This window comes from Molothrus aeneus, chromosome 3 (genome assembly GCF_037042795.1).
Source record: "Molothrus aeneus isolate 106 chromosome 3, BPBGC_Maene_1.0, whole genome shotgun sequence".
Classification (NCBI taxonomy): domain Eukaryota; kingdom Metazoa; phylum Chordata; class Aves; order Passeriformes; family Icteridae; genus Molothrus; species Molothrus aeneus.
In genome coordinates this window covers 52498942-52515914 of record NC_089648.1, presented here as the reverse complement: position 1 = coordinate 52515914, position 16973 = coordinate 52498942, and the positions used below count along the sequence as shown (strand labels likewise).

The window sequence follows — 16973 nt, the reverse complement described above, 5'->3', positions numbered from 1 at the left end:
AATTAACACTAAATGTCACTTTATAATTGCAGTAATGATCACACAGCTGTGCTTTCCTAGTTGTATAATGCACGTCAGGATCGGTTTAGGAGCTCAGCCTCATTTCCTGGCCAGATGTAATTCTGGTGAGCATTATTACAGTAGTAAGGTCTCCTCATTCATTATGGGCCTGGTCTCAGGGAGGCCTGCATGGCCTCACAGAGGCCAGCATAGAAGGGTGTTGTTGCAGCTCTGGGTTAGCTGAGTGTAAGGTTGTGCCAGTGCAGGGTGTGAACGGACAGAGCAGCTGCAGACAGCACAGCCAGCTCAAGCACATGTGCCCCTGTGTGCGTGAAAAAAATAATAATAAAAAATAACTTAGGTGTGCCTTTCTTTCTAATGAAATGTTGTCTTTATTTATGAGCATGAAATTCTGAGGAGGAGCTCTTACACTTAAATGAACCTGTGAGCAGCCCATAGAAAAGCAAGTGCCTGCAGCGCTAATAATGAGAACTGACAAGGCGATCCTGCTGTGTTTATTTATGACCTTCTGCCTTTGTTAGCTCTTGTGAGAAATTCCTCTCTAACCATAACAATATTGCTGGAGCTTGGCACTGCACTGAGGAATCCTACGGTGCCCCGAGGCCGCCCACTGGCACGGGTACAGCTCACAACAGATTGGCACAGTTGTTGAAATTTTCATATGTTTTCCCTTTATTTATTTTTTTACTTAATTCATGAGGCTGTTTCTTCCTTTGGTACATTTGTTTGTTCTGACAAGCATCCTTCAGAAGTATTTTGAGACTTTGCAAAGATCTAACTTACTGATTTGCTTTTTCCCCTCTTTTTTGGTGGTCTATCTAATGAATAACTTAAAGGTTGAAATCAGCTGTGGCTTGATAGTTCCATCAGGCGGATCTTAGAAGTTGTGGTGTTCGTAGTTGTCTTTTTAAAGAGAGGCAGCAGTGTATAAACAGTGGCCCCATTTGTAGGCTTCAGCATAGAAGATGGTGAATAGGGAAATGGGACAGGAGCTCAGGCAAAACTGCTGCAAAGCAGCAATGACCTTAGAAGCCATGCACCAAAACTTTCGTAAGGTTAAGAACCGTGTTCTTCTCAAGCTGTAGCACTTACAAACCATGCCTTGGTACAGATGACTCTTTTTCCATCCTTCTATCAGATGCGCTCCCCAAAAACCTTCTTGGCCCAGCTCCCTAAGGTGTGTTGCAAAGCTCAGACAGGCCTGGAGGATGGAGAATCAGCAATGGGTAGGGCTGCACCTGAAGGTCTGGCAGGGCTGAAGTCTCTGCTTCCTCTTGCAAGGACCAGGAAGCAGTTGTTGACTAGAGCTGCAGTTCTTTTGGCTTCCCACGGGGCAAAAGGGGCGGCCAGAGAGGAGAGCAAAGGATCACTGCCTTACAAGATCCTGGGAAACCCTCTTTCAAAGAAGCTTCCAGCTGCAGTTCTTTCTTTTTCCACCACTGTCATTTTACCTGATGTGTTTTTCCACAACATTTATGAATACTCTCAAAATTCAGTGCAACAAGAATACAGATCAATAGGGAAAGGAGTTACTTTTTATTTTATTTACAAATATTTTATACAAGTGGCTTCCAAGTGCACTGTGGGCTGTGGCACTGCAGTGGTGCTTGCTGGAGGAAGCTGCAACAGGGACGTAGCCTGGCAGGTGTTGGACAAGGACAGTTGGCACCTCAGGGGAAGGTCTGGGTACTTACAAAAAGGCAGTGTCCTGCCTTTGGAAGTGTCCTGCCCAGTAAGGAAGTGTCCTGCCCAGTAAGGCTTCACCAAGTGATCATCCATTGTGGCAGTCACATTTTTGAGAATCACAATTGCTGTACACTGGACATCTACCCATGCTTTCTTGGAATTTTTTCAGCCCACTTTTATTAGCATTGCAATGAATAGGTAGTTCTTGCAATACCAACCTCCTCCCTTAAAGAGACAGAAAATTTTGGAAGAATGACCAACTACAAGCTTTATCTAAAACATGTCAGGACTCCCTATCCCCTATATCATAAGAATAAGCTACAACATTGAAGCATGCTCAGGCACACAAAACCTTCAAAATTCCCCATGGATGTTTTTTCTTTGTATGATATAGTAATTAAAGAACAGTAGTAGTTGATCTGTTGGGTTTTGTTTGGTAGATTGCTTAGTACACAGTGTTTAATACTTCTGTAGTGACACATCCATGTGTCTCTTCCTTTACTGGATTTCAGGAGTGCACCTGAAATTATGAACCTATTGGATAATTCACTCAGCAGTCAAGACAACCCTGGCATTATCTTAGCCTTGAGATACCTCTTCCCATGCCAAAATGGTCCTTAGCACTAGATGGGGAAGGGTATTAGTATTTCAGAATTTTTTCTTAATGCCTAGTTGAACTGCTCCAAGTTATGCTTCCTACTTGGCTAATCAAGGCATTATTTCAAAAAGAAAACTGAAGCCAAGACACTTTTCTAGAATTTCAGAACCTTTTGAAATTTATATAGAGGTTTCTGAGACTTGAGTTCTACATAAGTTTGTTAAAGCTGTGTCATCTCAAAATACCACATTCCCTGGCCACATAATTATTTAGCATGCCCAGCAAGCACTGAATTACTGCAAAGAAATATGAATTCCAGAACTTGGGGTGTTTTGGGAGCCTTGTTCTAGCAGGCATGTGTGAGAAACAATCTGAAAGTTTATTTTCTGCTTTTTGACTGCTTGGATTTAATTTTCCAGTCTTTTCCCAGGTTACTGGAGAATGTAAATGTGGGAGGGGTTGAGTGAATGGCTCTTGAAGAGTAATTGTTTGGTTTTGCTGCTGTGGTCCACAGACCTCAGAAAGAAATAAGCAGTTTGAGTGTGTGGCTGGGGGTGAGGAGCAAAGCAGAAGCAGAGTGATCACAGCCCCATGCATTTGTGACCATACTGATGGTCATACTACATTCCACTGAGTTACATTGAGTTCAATGAAAATGAAGAGAAAGAGGAACAAGGATGAGAGGATCTTGCATGAGGATGAGACAATGAGCCTGAAGTGGCAAATTAAGCTAAATTTACTGAGGTAAGCCTTATAACACTCATTTCTGCCTGTTACCCCAGTATAACATTGCATATCCAGTATTTTAAATAATACTTAATTCATTAATTAATTTTGTTCTCTGAGGGAAGTCACTTTATTCAGTTCCTTAAAAAGGTTGTCCTTACAACAGTTATCAGTCTTTTTGATGTATACATTTTTCTCCTCTCTGATTCAAGAGGAAGAGATGGAAAGTTAACAGAGCACCTGTGTTTTTGAAGTTTAAAATGTGTCTGGGGCTTATTTACCATCTCATTGAATTGTGGTATTTGGTTACAGGGTGTTGTGGGAGAGAGAAGAAAGAGACGCGGTATGATGCATGCACAAGCCCTAAGCTAATGAAAAACTATGTTTTGTAGATCCTTATTCCCACGGTAACCTGCTGGGACAGACTTTTTTATCAAACCATAACTCTACAAAGGGTATTAATATAAAAAAAAAAGAAAAAAGGCAAGTGCTGTAGTTCAAGAGTTTTTAAACCTTGGGCATACAGGTGTATCGGTTCAATGCGTTGTTTAAGCCCTTTATCGTGCTCCATGCATAGGTGTCCTTGGGCTGGCAGAACAGCTCACTTGTTAGCAACTCTCTAATTTACTGTGGCATGACAATATCTCCTTTCAGTGATCAGTGGGCAGTTGGTTGTTGGACCAACACTTTATTCTCTCAGCTGCAGCCTCCAAATCAGATAGTATTGTAGGTCCAAAGTTACAAGCACAATTAATGCCTTCTGGATGCTACGTGGGATGGGATAGTCTGAGAAGCACATGTAGAAAGATGTCAATTAATAGTTGCAAAATAGGTGTGTTGTGACTCAGGGTATGTCTGTAGTAGTAAACAGTAAAGGTACATGCAGCCACATGAGGTTGTGTGGTCATGTTCAAAGGGCTTCCTCTACGGGAGGTGCCCAGCACAGACCTATTGAGAATCTCTGCACTGCAGTCCCGTGGGTGTGTCCAGATGAGGCATGGTGTGAGTTTTACCACGTTACATGTTATGGTATTCTGAAGTTCTGTTTGTTCCTTTCTGCTTGAGCCACACCTGTATAATATCAGATTTTTGAATATATAGTCTCAAAGACAGATGGTCTATGTCTGACTGCATGTGCTGCAAGTTTCCAAAGTATGATGGCCAGAGTAAATGGAATAAAGGGAGTAAGCAGTACTTTCTAACGCATATTGCTGCTGCTCTTGCTGAAATGTTTGGTCTCTTTCAGATCTACCAACCCATATGTTCTATTAATAATGTCTAGTTCTTTCTCATATGCCTTTGCTCAAATCTGTGTTTGTCTTTCCTGTGATTTGGTACTCCTTCCTTACTTAGTCTGATTTCTTTCTACATCAGCTGTGAAAGTAGAGCAAGTAGGTAATGGGAGGAGGAGTAGCAGCTACATGGTGTTTTCCCTGTGGCTTTTTGGTGCTGAATTCAGCATGGCCAGAAGCACAGCCAGGAGAGCAGTCTGGGCTGGTGAGCAGGGTGGTCATGCAGTGTCCATTCAGGTTAAACATCAGGATGGCATCACTAGGCTTGCTGCACAGAGGGAGAAGGATAGTGATCCCCAAAAGAATAAGTTCCAGAGAGCTTGAAAGATTTTGGGTCAGTACATGGTTTGCTTTATTCAGCTTCTTCTCTGTTTTATTCTGCCAATTTAGTCTGTCTTATCCCTGTGGAGGCAACTGTAGGCTACATGATCTAGAAAATGGTTGTAATACGAAGAGAAGCAAAAAAGGGAAGTTGTTACGTTTCACCTCGCTGTTCTTTATACGAAAAAACCCTTTAGGTTTAACAGAAGGAATTTCATGTTTGGGAGCGGTTAAGTTTGGTACTATGCGTGGGAAGTAGTATGAATAAACTGAATTTTATTAGATTGCTGTTATGCAAACACAACTTTTCTTTCTTCTTCATTGGGGCCATTTGTTGTGGTTTTCATTGATTTGGTTGTTTTAAAGGTTGATGGTTTATTGATGATGAATGATGCTGTAGCTACAAGAGTTGTTAGCTGGGAATTTTTCTTGCTACAGTACTGAAGAAACAATGACTCCTAAGGGTTTGTGGCTTTTTGTTTTTAAATTTTATTTCCAGAAATTCTATGTGCTAAGCATTCTCCTTCAGAGATAAACAGGGAAGTTTGTATCTTGAGAGATGCTGTGTTACTGTTTTTCTGTTCTGGAGATTTACTGTTTATTTTCAATATTAAAAAGTGTCCCTGTCAGACAGGCTGTGTGTCCTATGCTTTACAGTCCTTGTTAGATTTTGTCATTTTGCTTTGATGGCACATGGGTCATTACTATTTATCATTTCATACACAGGAGTCAGTGTTTATAAACTAGTGAATTTTTGCCTTTAGGTTACTTGATGCAGCTGTAGGACTCAGGAGCCCCGTCCTGGTAGCTGCCAAGGAGCTGCAGACCCTGCAGTGAGTGGCACTTGGCACTGGCAGGGGGGAGTGTGGCTGGTGGGGCCTTCATCTGGTGCCTCATCAGTTTTGAATTCCTAGATGCCCCAAGTTGGTTTTGGTGTAAAGCTCTTGTCTGGACAAGCAAATAAGTTCCCATTATGGATCATTTTATACCCAGAAATGTGATTGTATCCATCCTAGCAACTTCTTCTCATCCCATGTGTGACAGATATGGGCAAGTCACGTTCTGTTCTTGGATTCCTGTATCCCTAGGTCAACAACTTTTATTTTTAGATAAGGTTGTCTTACAAAAAACAATCCTTTGCAGTAAAAAATTACTCTTTCTTTGAATGAATAAGTCTTTTGCTTAGCAATTATGTAGTAAGCTGTGATTTGAATCTGTTTTTCCAAGGAGATAACTTCTTGAAGACTGATCTAATTCCAGGATCTCGTAGATTGGAAGGACATCAGACAGAGCACTGGCACTGCGTTGTTTGATTGCACTTCTTCTTGGTTGCTTGAGTGAATATAGGGCTTTTGGGGAAAGATTTTTGCATCCTCAGGGACTTGCCTGTAAAACTTCTCAGAGAAAATACTTGATACTGATCAGAGAGAGTACTTGCAGCACAGTTCAGTAACCCAAGTTATTTTGGGAAGCATATGAGGTCCACAGAATGAAGGGAATGTGTTTGGCAAGTGGTGCATTGTCAATAAATTTAGTGCAAGACACTAATGTTTTTATGATATACTTAGAATTCCCTTCCTTTGGAATATTCTATTAATAGTTTGTGACATAGAGGTTAAAGTTAAAAATCTGATTAAAAACACTGAAACATATAGTAAGTGGAATTAAGTAAGATTTTTAGGTAACACGAGTATCATAAGAAGTATCTCTGCCTAGCTGTTGTCCAAGTTTGTGTTTGTCTTGCAAGTGAAATAAGCCCTGTCAATAGAAATCAAGCTTTATCCTCATGGAGCTGTTTGTACTAGAAGTGGTCTTCTCTACTTTTCCTACTGCAGACCTTGATTTAACAAGATTCAGAGAATGAACCTTGTTTTCCCACAGAATTAATTTCAGTAAGGCATGTAAAAGGGATTTTGGCAGAAATGTAATGGCAGCCCTGCTGTCTCCTGATAAACAATTTTGATGTGCATTAGGTAAATTTTTTGTGCTTAGATGAGGGTTATTATGCAGCTGTCGTGGAAGGAAGATACCCATGTTGGGGGTAGCAGCCTTTGAAAAGAAAAGGATTTTCCACATGGTCCCAGTCGTTGCTGCGCCCGTGCGTTTTTCCGGTTGCGTAGGCGCTGGGAGGCTGTTAGCTCACTCGCTGCCTCCACAATGTGACCAGCAGGGCCTTTGGAGGACTTCTTGAAACATGCTATTATAGGCTGCTTTGTGATGAAAAGAGGTCTTACAAATATCTTGAAATTTAAACAGAGCTATTGTGGGTTTTCCTTTTGTGTGCATATGTGTGTTTGTCAGCCAAATCATTTGTTCAAAGTTAATCTCAATTACAGAGCATATTGTTCATAATCCCCCATGGCTCCAAAACAATAGCAGAGTGTATGTCTGTTTGAATATATATTTACATACTTACATGTGAAATATGTTTGCTTGTATATATAATTTTGCTTCTAAAGTGGTGATTCATGTTAAAGAGATGGATATTTCATGCAAGATCCTGTTTTTTGAGCAGCACCATCCTAGGGAAATACTGCAGGAAGGCCTGAATGGAATGAGCAGGCTTTGATCCTGCAGCCAGTCAGTTGATGCAGTTCCCTATGTGCAGTGCTGGGATTCATCCCAGCACAGTGGATGGTAGGGTAGAATCTGGGGTGTTCAGCTACTTGGAGATAGAAAGGTTTTGTGTGTCTTTAATTTTAATATCTTTGTCTTCTATTTTAATAGCTCTGCTTTTCTTCTACTCCCTGAGCATAAAGGAACTGGTAGGCAAGAGCTGGAAAATTTAAATAAGTCACAGGTTGTATGTGCTCTGCATAATCCCCACCAGAGAGCCCCAAACTGCAGTAACTTCCTAGTAAGTTCCTAGAGAACTTGGGCTGTGATTTAGTGGCGTAGGAGCTCCATTAGCAAGGTGCCCCACATTTTCTCCTTCTGCTGATTTCAGAGAAGATGCTCATCCTTTTATAACTGTAAGTATTTAGCAAGGGATTCCCTTAAAATCTTGGTTTGTATCTGCTGAGACATTGCTAAGCAAAGCTTGCAACTGCACAAAGTATTTGCAGTGTAAATTTTTGTTCTGCAGTGAATGCTGTAGTCCTGTCACAGTTGGTGTGTAAAATTGTGGTGGTATTACTGAGCTACTGTAGTCTCCCTACTGCTGTTTATTTGATCTAGGTGTGTTCCTCGAGTAATTAATGTTATAATATTATATATGGGTGTTTGTAGGGGTTTTATTCCTGTGGTCTCTTTGTAGCTTTGTGTTTCCTGTCTCTGGATAAATAGTTTGCTTCCTTCTACCCCTTGCTCAGCTCTTGTTCTTGTCAGATGGACAAGAAAAAAGGTCATGCATAGGTGGAAGGTGAGGCTAGAACTGAAGATAGTTGAAGATAAACACTTTGCTTAAAGAGATCAATCCTGCATGGGGACATTTCAGTTTGTAATCAAGGTATTATGTAGAAACAAACTTTGAAAGCTGGTTAGGATGTCTGGGATAATACAGGATATAAAGGTAACATAGACAATACAGAATTATAATACAGATTTGTGATGGGAGGGAGAAAGAAAATATTTTGTCTTTCATTTTTTCTAAGATTTTATGTCAGATTTGAAAATATAGTCATAAAAATACCGTGCATAGGAATAATAAGATTGCTCTACAAGAAACACAAGACTACTGGTAATTTTAAACTTGCTAGATTTAACTAGAAGAAATGAGTGCTTTCCAGAAAAAGCCTCTGAAAAGAGGCAAAATTTAAGGCATGCCTTAGGGTATGGGGACTTCAGGCCCTTAAAAGAATCCCAGCAATTACCTAACCTGCCAACTTTCCAACAAGATAAATGGAAGCACTGTAGCTTGAAGGTGCCTTGGTTTGAATGAGATGCAGTAAGTAAGGTCTCTCTGTTCTTTACAGGCATCATAGATCTGATACTACTTATAAAAGAAGAATAGACTTGGTGCCCTGCTGACTAAATTGTCCTCTAGAGGAGTATTAGTTACAGAGCTTCTTTGTTAACTAGGCTGTATGCTTAAACCTCTGTGAATTTCTCCTATTAGCAGGCTTCCTAATAGCTTTATATGTAGATATGCTAAGTAATTGCAAGTGTATCCATGTAATTGACATATACAATGTGTATTTGTATACTGGTTTATATATAAATAAATGTTTGTGATGTGAAACTTGCACAACTTCACTACTGTTCTGTTAAAAGGAGGCAAAAGAAAGCATTAAAATGCTGATAATAGAGCAGAAGTCAACTTTCTGTTCTCCTTTCTGTCCAGGTGCTTCACATAAAGTCTTTCTTCTCCTTCTCTTTAATTTCCCAATTAGCTTCTTTATTTAAGAGAGGTGATTCTAAAGCCTCTGTATGCTGCAAGTTTCCCAGTTGCTCGCCTGCTCAGGCTTTCCACATTAGAAAACTAGGAAAGGCCTTGAAGTGTATGTTAACAGAAAAGAAAAACAACAAAATCAAAACACACAACCCATATCCCCCCAAACAAATTAAAAAACCTAAACCACTCTGTACAGAACAGCTGATATTTCTTATTTTAGCCCACTTGAAGACAATGTAGGAGATTGTGTTGCACAGCTCAGACTTCTAGATAGGTAACAATATTCTGTGCCATCCTGAGATCAACCTCTTTCTCCGTTTTCTTCATGTGCCTGATGAGTGAACATTATTATTGCATCTTGAGCAGATGCATTGATTGTAAAGTTCCCCATTCCTGGGAGAAAATCCCACCTGGGGAGCGCAAAGCCCTGTGGGTGTGCTGTGCCTGCCAGGCTGCTCCCTCCGCCTGCACTGCTTCAGGGTGGTAGCATGGCTTGGCAATTTAAATAGGCTGGTGTCATGCAAGTTTTCTCTTCCTTTTCCACCCTGGTGAAGGAGTTTCATCAGGTGAGTGAAGAAGTTCCTGGAAAGCAGGCACTCAGGAAGATGCCTGGGACTCACCAGTTGTTCTGCTTTTGTGGAAGATTGGAGAAATCTCTGTGACCTGACAGGAAAAGTGAACTTCAGTTCCATCCTGAAGTTTTGCCTTAGCCTGTGAACAGCAGATAATTTCATCAAGGACTGTGCTAATTTTTTCATGGCTTTTCCATTATCCTGGCAAATTTGTTTTTTTCAAGTACTTTGGTTTGCCAACACAAATGAAAGCTTTACTCTACATACCCTTTTAAAACCTTTGTTATTCTAAACATAAACCTGTGTGCTTTCTATATCTTCTGTCAGTTGTGTGCCTATCTGTTTTTTAGACAGAATTTATATTCCTTTAGAATAGGCTCTATTCTGCAACATTCAGTTTTCAGAGGTTTATTATATGCTTTTCAGCAGCATTTGTTTTATCAGCACTTCCTGCAGCATTTGTTACACATGACAACAGCAGCGATTTGATTCCATTTAGAAAAATACCATATTATGTATGGAAAAGCAGTAATTGCTTACCTGTTTGCCAAATACATTCTACTGTGAAAAATATCTACTGTTGCTCTATGCAGTACCAAGCACTGTTATTTCTTGTTTACATTTTCTGCAGTTGATAGTTCCAAAAAACCCCAATGAAAATAGTTTATTGCCCACTTCATAATTAAATTTCCATTTGTACAGATTTGGAAGTCTGCTCTTGAGTGAATGCAGCATCTACACATAGACTGAAGTTTTGGCCTTAATTTTTGCTTTTCATGTGCCTAATGGCATACATGTACAATTTCATGCTTGTCAGAAAAAGCAAAATTTAACTGTGGTGAGAGTTGTTCTTGAAATATTTGTGGGAACTCCTTGGAAACAAGGCCTGCAGAGAGCTGAGTCTGGTGGTTGGTATTCCCTGCCCTTACGCACAAGGAGGAATAACAGGTAGCATTGGACAAGGAGGAATAACAGGTATCATTCTAAGGCCTCTAGTGGGTGTTAGCAGTGCTTAAATTGTTACTCCTCCTCTTCCTGTGCCTTGGAGGACTGACCATGTCCTGTCTGTTAGGGGAACCTGGCTGTGAGTCTCTCTTGTAATGGATGTAGCCATCATTGGGCAGAGTTCTAACTCACACCATGTAAGTTCTGTCCATGTTCTGTGACTTCTAAAAAATTTCATTTTTGTTATGAAAATTAGGCAGCACTAAGACTTCACTTCCTGAGCTCTTTGCTCCGGCATAACCCGGTTCTTTTTGTGCTATTTGGACAAGGGGTCATGCTGTCTGTGCTGCAATCACTTATATGAGCCAAACAAATGAAGTCAGGATGAGTCAAAGTAATGCACCCTGTCATGCCAGTTATTTCAAGTCTCAGGGATCATTTCATTACCTGATCTATATGTGAGGTAGATCCGTGCCACTTTTTTGAGCTTTAATTTGCTAATAGAAATAGCAACATAGTAACATGTTCCTCATGAGCTGCCAATAGCTACAGAAGCGTAGCAATATTGGCACCTTTTGGTTTGTATGAGGTTTTTCTGTGATACTTAAGAATTAACATTTTTTTCTGACAGTTGGGGAGCACGTGCTTGCTTTGTCACAGCATTCTTGGTTTTTCATATCTGATCTTAAAATTATTTAAAACCCCTAAAGACTCCCACAGATTCAAAGACCAGTATAACTCCTGTGTTACAGCTTGAGGGAGTATGTCCAGCAGTTCATAGTTAGAATTCAAATGTGCTGTGACCTACAGAGGAGATTTCTCATTGAAAATGCAGCAGTTATGAGCTGAAATGGAGTAACTGTTTAGCAGTGTATTCAGATGAAATTGAAGAGAACCTGTGAGCTGTACATTGGTCTTTGGTGGAAATGGAGAAGCAGCAGAATACAATTCTTGTATTGCTCCTTGTTCCTTGGTGGCCAGCGGATCCAGTGCTGCTGCTGAAGGCAGGGCCTCTTCTCACTCCTTGTTGCAAGGCGAAGGACCTGCAAGGGAGTGTTACAGAGCTGTGTATTTTACACTCTTCTCTCATTGTAGGGGTTTAGAGTGAAGTGTATAAGCTGTGATTGTAATGGTAGCAAACCCCAACATTAAATACTGTGTGAAAGTGAAACTGATGTATCATTTTCATTAGTTTTGGTATGCTCAGGCAGAATTTGTGGGATTAATTTTGAAAGCTTAATCCAGATGGAAAAGGTTAAATTCAATGCTGAATGAATTTAGTTCCAATTCATTTGTTGCCCTTGCTTGCTCTTTTTCTCAAAAGAATTAGAGATTAAGCAGAGAATTGTGCATACCGTCCTTGTTTTCTGCCATCATTTAACTACGTGTTAAATGTTAAAGACAACCTCTCAGTTATCTGCTGCAATAAGTAAACAAATGAATCTATTGCCATGCCATCTCTTGAGTCCTGTGGCCTGAGTATTCATGCAAGCACTTATGGTCATTTCTCCTTTTTGCTCAGGATTTATCTGGATCCATTGACGACTTGCCGACTGGAACTGAAGCAACCCTCAGCTCAGCTGTTAGCGCATCAGGCTCCACGAGCAGCCAAGGGGAGCAAAGCAACCCTGCACAGTCTCCGTTTTCCCCTCATGCTTCTCCACATCTCTCTGGCATCCCTGGGGGCCCATCGCCTTCCCCTGTAGGCTCACCTGTTGGAAGCAACCAGTCAAGATCTGGTCCCATTTCTCCAGCGAGTATTCCAGGTAAGTTTGTTCTAACAAACAAAATTATACCAATTGGTAGGTTTATTAAATACATAAATAAATACTCCCATATTCCAAACTAACTTATTTTCTGAGAATCCTGCATTTTCAGGGCCTTTTCCTGAAAAAAATGCATACTTAAAGCAAAAGTAAATTCAATCTAAAGTTCAGCTACCAAGCCTTCAGAATGCTCAAAATTCTGAACTTGACTCCACATAGGTTCGATAAATGTCTTTATCACCAACCAGTGTGAATACTTAATTGTGGTTTTTGTATTTGGTTTGTGTATCATTTGTCACATACTTCTCTTGATTATTTACAGTCCTTCTTTTGTTCTAACTGTGTATTTTTGTTGGGTTTGGCTGTTGAGCTTGAATGGTGGTTACAGACCTGCAGGATGAGGCAGAAATTTTCCAACTCTGTATTGTGGCAATGTAATTTTGGACATGAATACAGAATATTGTGTGAGATATTTCTTAATATTTGCAAAAATTAGCAAGTTACTTGGGATTCAGCCCCATCAGTAGTAATTGGAATACCAGTGGCAGGATTGCTGCTCGCTCTCTTGTGCAATTTAGAGTATGACACACAGTCATGTATATTCAGAAATTTGTGGAAATCTGTTAAGATACCCAGAAGAAAAAAATGGTATACATTAATTTCAGTTCTTACCTTATCCCCACCCATCTGGCATGTTACTTATTCCAGAGGGTCAGGCAGCAATTTGTATTTAGTATTTCAGGTGAGTTTATTCTCTTTCTGCTGCTCAAGTTTTTTTATTATCTTCTGACATTTTGAATACTAGGGGAATTCCTAGGAGTAGGAGAGTGCTGACATTACCCTGGGGATAACATCAGTTGCTGACAAAACCACAAAATAATAAACATGGACCTCAGTTAAAAGAAACAAAAGCAGAAGTGCCTTTTTGTTAGGTGATTTGAGTGTTGTTGTAAACCGAATGCTGGTTAAAATTTAGAGAGTAGAATGTGTTTTGGTATTTGATACAAAGGTATCTGTGTAAAATGTTCCTGCCTGTTTGTCTGCAGAGGTTAAACTAGATAAGCAGAGGGAAGTAAGCTCAGTGCACACAGGAACGTTTAGTACTAAATGTGGCCTGAGCATGTTGAGCCCTGATGCTGTGCATGTCCTGCAGTTATTTCATACCTCTACAGCCATTCTGAGTGGCAGCATATGCTCAGGTAGGGCAGGAATAGTGGGGACAGCATTATATGCAGTGTGGTAGCTTTGTATTTCCAAGGTCGTTCCCATTTTTTGGTGTAGAAATCCATCTCTGTTGTTGAGTGAAGCCAGATAGTCCACCTGGCTGGAAAGGTAACATTTTGCCACAGTCAGATTCAGGTGAGTAAATAGATTGGCATTTTAGCAGCTTGGTTGCTGAATAGGGAAAAAAAGTTGTGACGCTGAAAATAGCTTTATTGTAGCCATGATATGTAAGGATGAGCATAAGTCTGTAGGGGCAAGTAATAACTTTTATGAAACCACCTAATCCCCATGGGGTAAAAATAGAAGGTATATGGGCTCAGAGGTCAGGATCAGAGTCAGAGTCACTTTATCGTTTCAGATGAGCCCCAAAAGTACATTTTATAACTCACCTAGTGAAAAGCATTGTCTCTACATACAAACTGTGCCACCATTTTGCACGGTGGTTTTCTGGTCTGCTGCAGTAACACAAAAGCAATTCTTTCACAGGAACGATGAAAGATGAATGGTGCTAAATCAAAATCACCCTGCACTGTTTCCCTGTCATAGACAAGCTTCTGGTCTCTGCAGCTCTTGCTAAAGGTGAACTCCCAGACGTGAGCTAAGGCAGCGCTCTCCAGAGGGCAGCTGGGCAGCTGCAGTACCATCGCTGCTGCTGCTGCTGCTGCTGCTGCTGCTTCTCGAGCTGCAAAAAGAGGAGTAAGGCTGCTATTTAAAGCCCTGTGATAGAGGAATGCTGCTGGGTGCTGGGGCTTTCAAGCCATATGAATTAGACTGTGCTTTCACCAAGTGTGTTCACACCATTGTTCTTCATTACAAGGACTGTGGTAGCTTGTATCATCAGCTGCATTCATGAGACCCTAAGAAAAAGTATCACAGAGCTTGTTTGCATTTCTGTGGCTGTTTGCAGCAGTCAGGTTGTAGACGTTTTTAAACATAGATTGTGTAGTACAGCACCTTGCCTTTAGTAATTTTGTTCTCTGCTATTTTCTTCTGCGTTCTCACCCTACCCTTGTTTGTTCTGACCTCATTCCTCTCCTATTACCTCCTGCGATGTTGTGCCACAGTTTCTCAATGTGACATAGATTGGCTCTTTCAATCATTCTCTCTCCAGCAAGTCATTGTAAAATGAGCAGCTGTTGTGTTGCTGATAGCTATAGCTAGGGAAAGCCAAAATGTTGCAGGGGGTTCTTGGTGGGAAGACCGTTAAAATAAAGGTGTTGCTTTCCCAGGGTTTACTGGAAGAGAAGCATCCTTTTTCCAATGGCTCCTTCCTTGCAACAAAATTGAAAACTAATTTAAGATCAAAAGGGCAGACAAACAGCCCCCTATTAAACCTCCCAAATGGCTGATTCTCTTCCACTGCCTGTTTAAGCTGTCTCCGCACCCCTCTGCAATCCTGCCACCCTGCATTGCTTTCTGCTGCACGCCACAAATTTCACAGGAACAGCCTGGCACAGGCAGCACTGACATTGGCACGTCCCTAGCTCAGTGGGCATTTCCTTCCTGTGCTCTCTGAAATACTGGATGGATATTTTGTGTGGTAAGTGGCACATGCACATACAGCCTTTGTTTCCATTCACATTACCAGAATAGACCAGGGAGATTAACTCCTAAGAGCAGAAAAAGCAACTTGGATGGATTTTTTTTCAGAAAGGTAGTTTCCTCTCAAAATCAGAAGACTTCTTGTTCAGATGTATGTTCATTACAGGGCTGAAATCCTACTTATCTATGATTTCTACTGATTCAAAATGACATTAAGATTTCCTATTAAGTAGATCATTATTCTGTTTTTCCAGAAATCCTGATCTCTTTATTTTGTAGCCATCTTTATAATTAGGGTACGTATTCTTCCAAAGAATGAGATGTGATGCCCCGCACTGCTTTGGTTCTTGAACTGTGCCTTATTCAACCCTAAACCATTAGTGGAAGCTGACACAGCATATATCAAAATGCACTGCTGTTGCCAGAAGATTTAGTGGCTGTTAATTTCGCTTTTTTCTTTTTTTTTTTCCCTTTCCCTCCTGCTCTAACAATTCCAAGTTTACTAACAAAGCAAAAATGTAAATAAGCTAAGCTCCCCTTTCTCCCCCCATCCCCAATTTTGATCTCACTGGCCAAAGGCTTTTGTCAGCTCTTTCTCCCTTGCGGTGTAAGCAGCAAATTTTTTTTAATATTAAGAGTTCTGTGAAAGATTGCTGATAGGCCAGGAATCCCTTAACCCATGATGGACAAGCAGATTTTGTACAAGTTAATAGACTCTATTATTTTTAAACCCCTGCAGGAATTTTTATCTCTATAGAAGAGAAGGGTATGCCATGCTAATAATGAGTAGCAAATGCTGCCTTTAGAAATACATGATTTTTTTTCACATGGATTGGTATTTTGACTTCACTTACATAGATTAGTATTTTGACTTGTGCTTTTAAGACATTCCATGTACTTTCTGAAGAAACAAGTTTATTTTCACTCTGTTCAGCTTCAGCTACATTGTTGTTTTTATTACAATTGTTGTCTCCTTTCACTGAGGAACTTGGATATAGATGAATTTACAATTTCCGGGAAGAGATCTATTTGTGGATATTCTGGTTTAGGAGTGTTATTGCTGGGCTTCTTAATTTTTGCTAATCAGTCAGTATCCTCCTCTGATCAAAAATACCCAAAATTTTAATTGTGATAATTATGTGAATCAATGGATGTAATCCATTCAGTGCTGAACTCTACTCTCTGCAGACGTGGAGGTCTTTCACACCTAGGTGGCTTGAATTCCAGGATCCATCAGCATTACAGCCAGCACTCCAGGCAAAAAAGAGGAGCAAGAGGAAAATGGGATACCCAGATGGAACAGTAACAGGAAATCTTGTCTTGGTGTGCTTGTTAGTCAATGTGTGTGACTAAAATGCTGTGAGAAGAGAAACATGAGGAGCAGTCTATCATAGTCCAAAGGGACATTGTACTGCAAGAATCTGAATAGGAGTGATGATTTCTTTTATGCCTTATAAAAGAAAAGCCTACCTGTTGAACCAGTTTCCAGAAGATACTATAGTAAAACAATAGTTTTACTGTAGATCTCGTTTTTGAAAAGAATTTGGGAAAATATTTTCCTTGGGATTGAGCTATTCTACATACTTACCCTGTGAACCACCACTATTTTGTATATTATATGGCATGGACCTCTTTTAAATATTTTTGAGGGAGAGAAGACTGCCATATGAAAGTGACACTGGTTAATGTCTTTGTGGGTGACATGGACAGTGGCATTGAGTGCACCCCCAGCGAGTTTGCTGATGACACAAAGCTGTGCAGTGCAGCTGACACACAGAGGGAGGGGATGGCATCCAGAGGGACCTGGGCAGGCTTCAGAGGTGGGACTGTGTGAGCCTCATGAAGTTCAGTAAGGCCAAGTGCAAGGTCAGCACCTGGGTCAGGGCAATCCCTAGGGATGCAGACTGGGCAGAGACTGGATTGAGAGCAGCCCTGAGGAGAAGGACT

At 40.6% G+C, this 16973-nt stretch overlaps 1 protein-coding gene across 4 annotated transcripts in view; it reads left to right on the top strand.

The window, feature by feature from the left end:
• The window catches only part of ARID1B (AT-rich interaction domain 1B), a 325159-nt gene that overhangs the window by 214118 nt on the left and 94068 nt on the right, over positions 1 to 16973 (top strand). For all 4 annotated transcript variants that reach the window (XM_066546937.1, XM_066546936.1, XM_066546938.1 and 1 more), the window contains one exon: positions 12017 to 12260. In XM_066546937.1, the coding sequence (XP_066403034.1) occupies positions 12017 to 12260 (244 nt within the window). The remainder of the gene's footprint in view (positions 1 to 12016; positions 12261 to 16973) is intronic.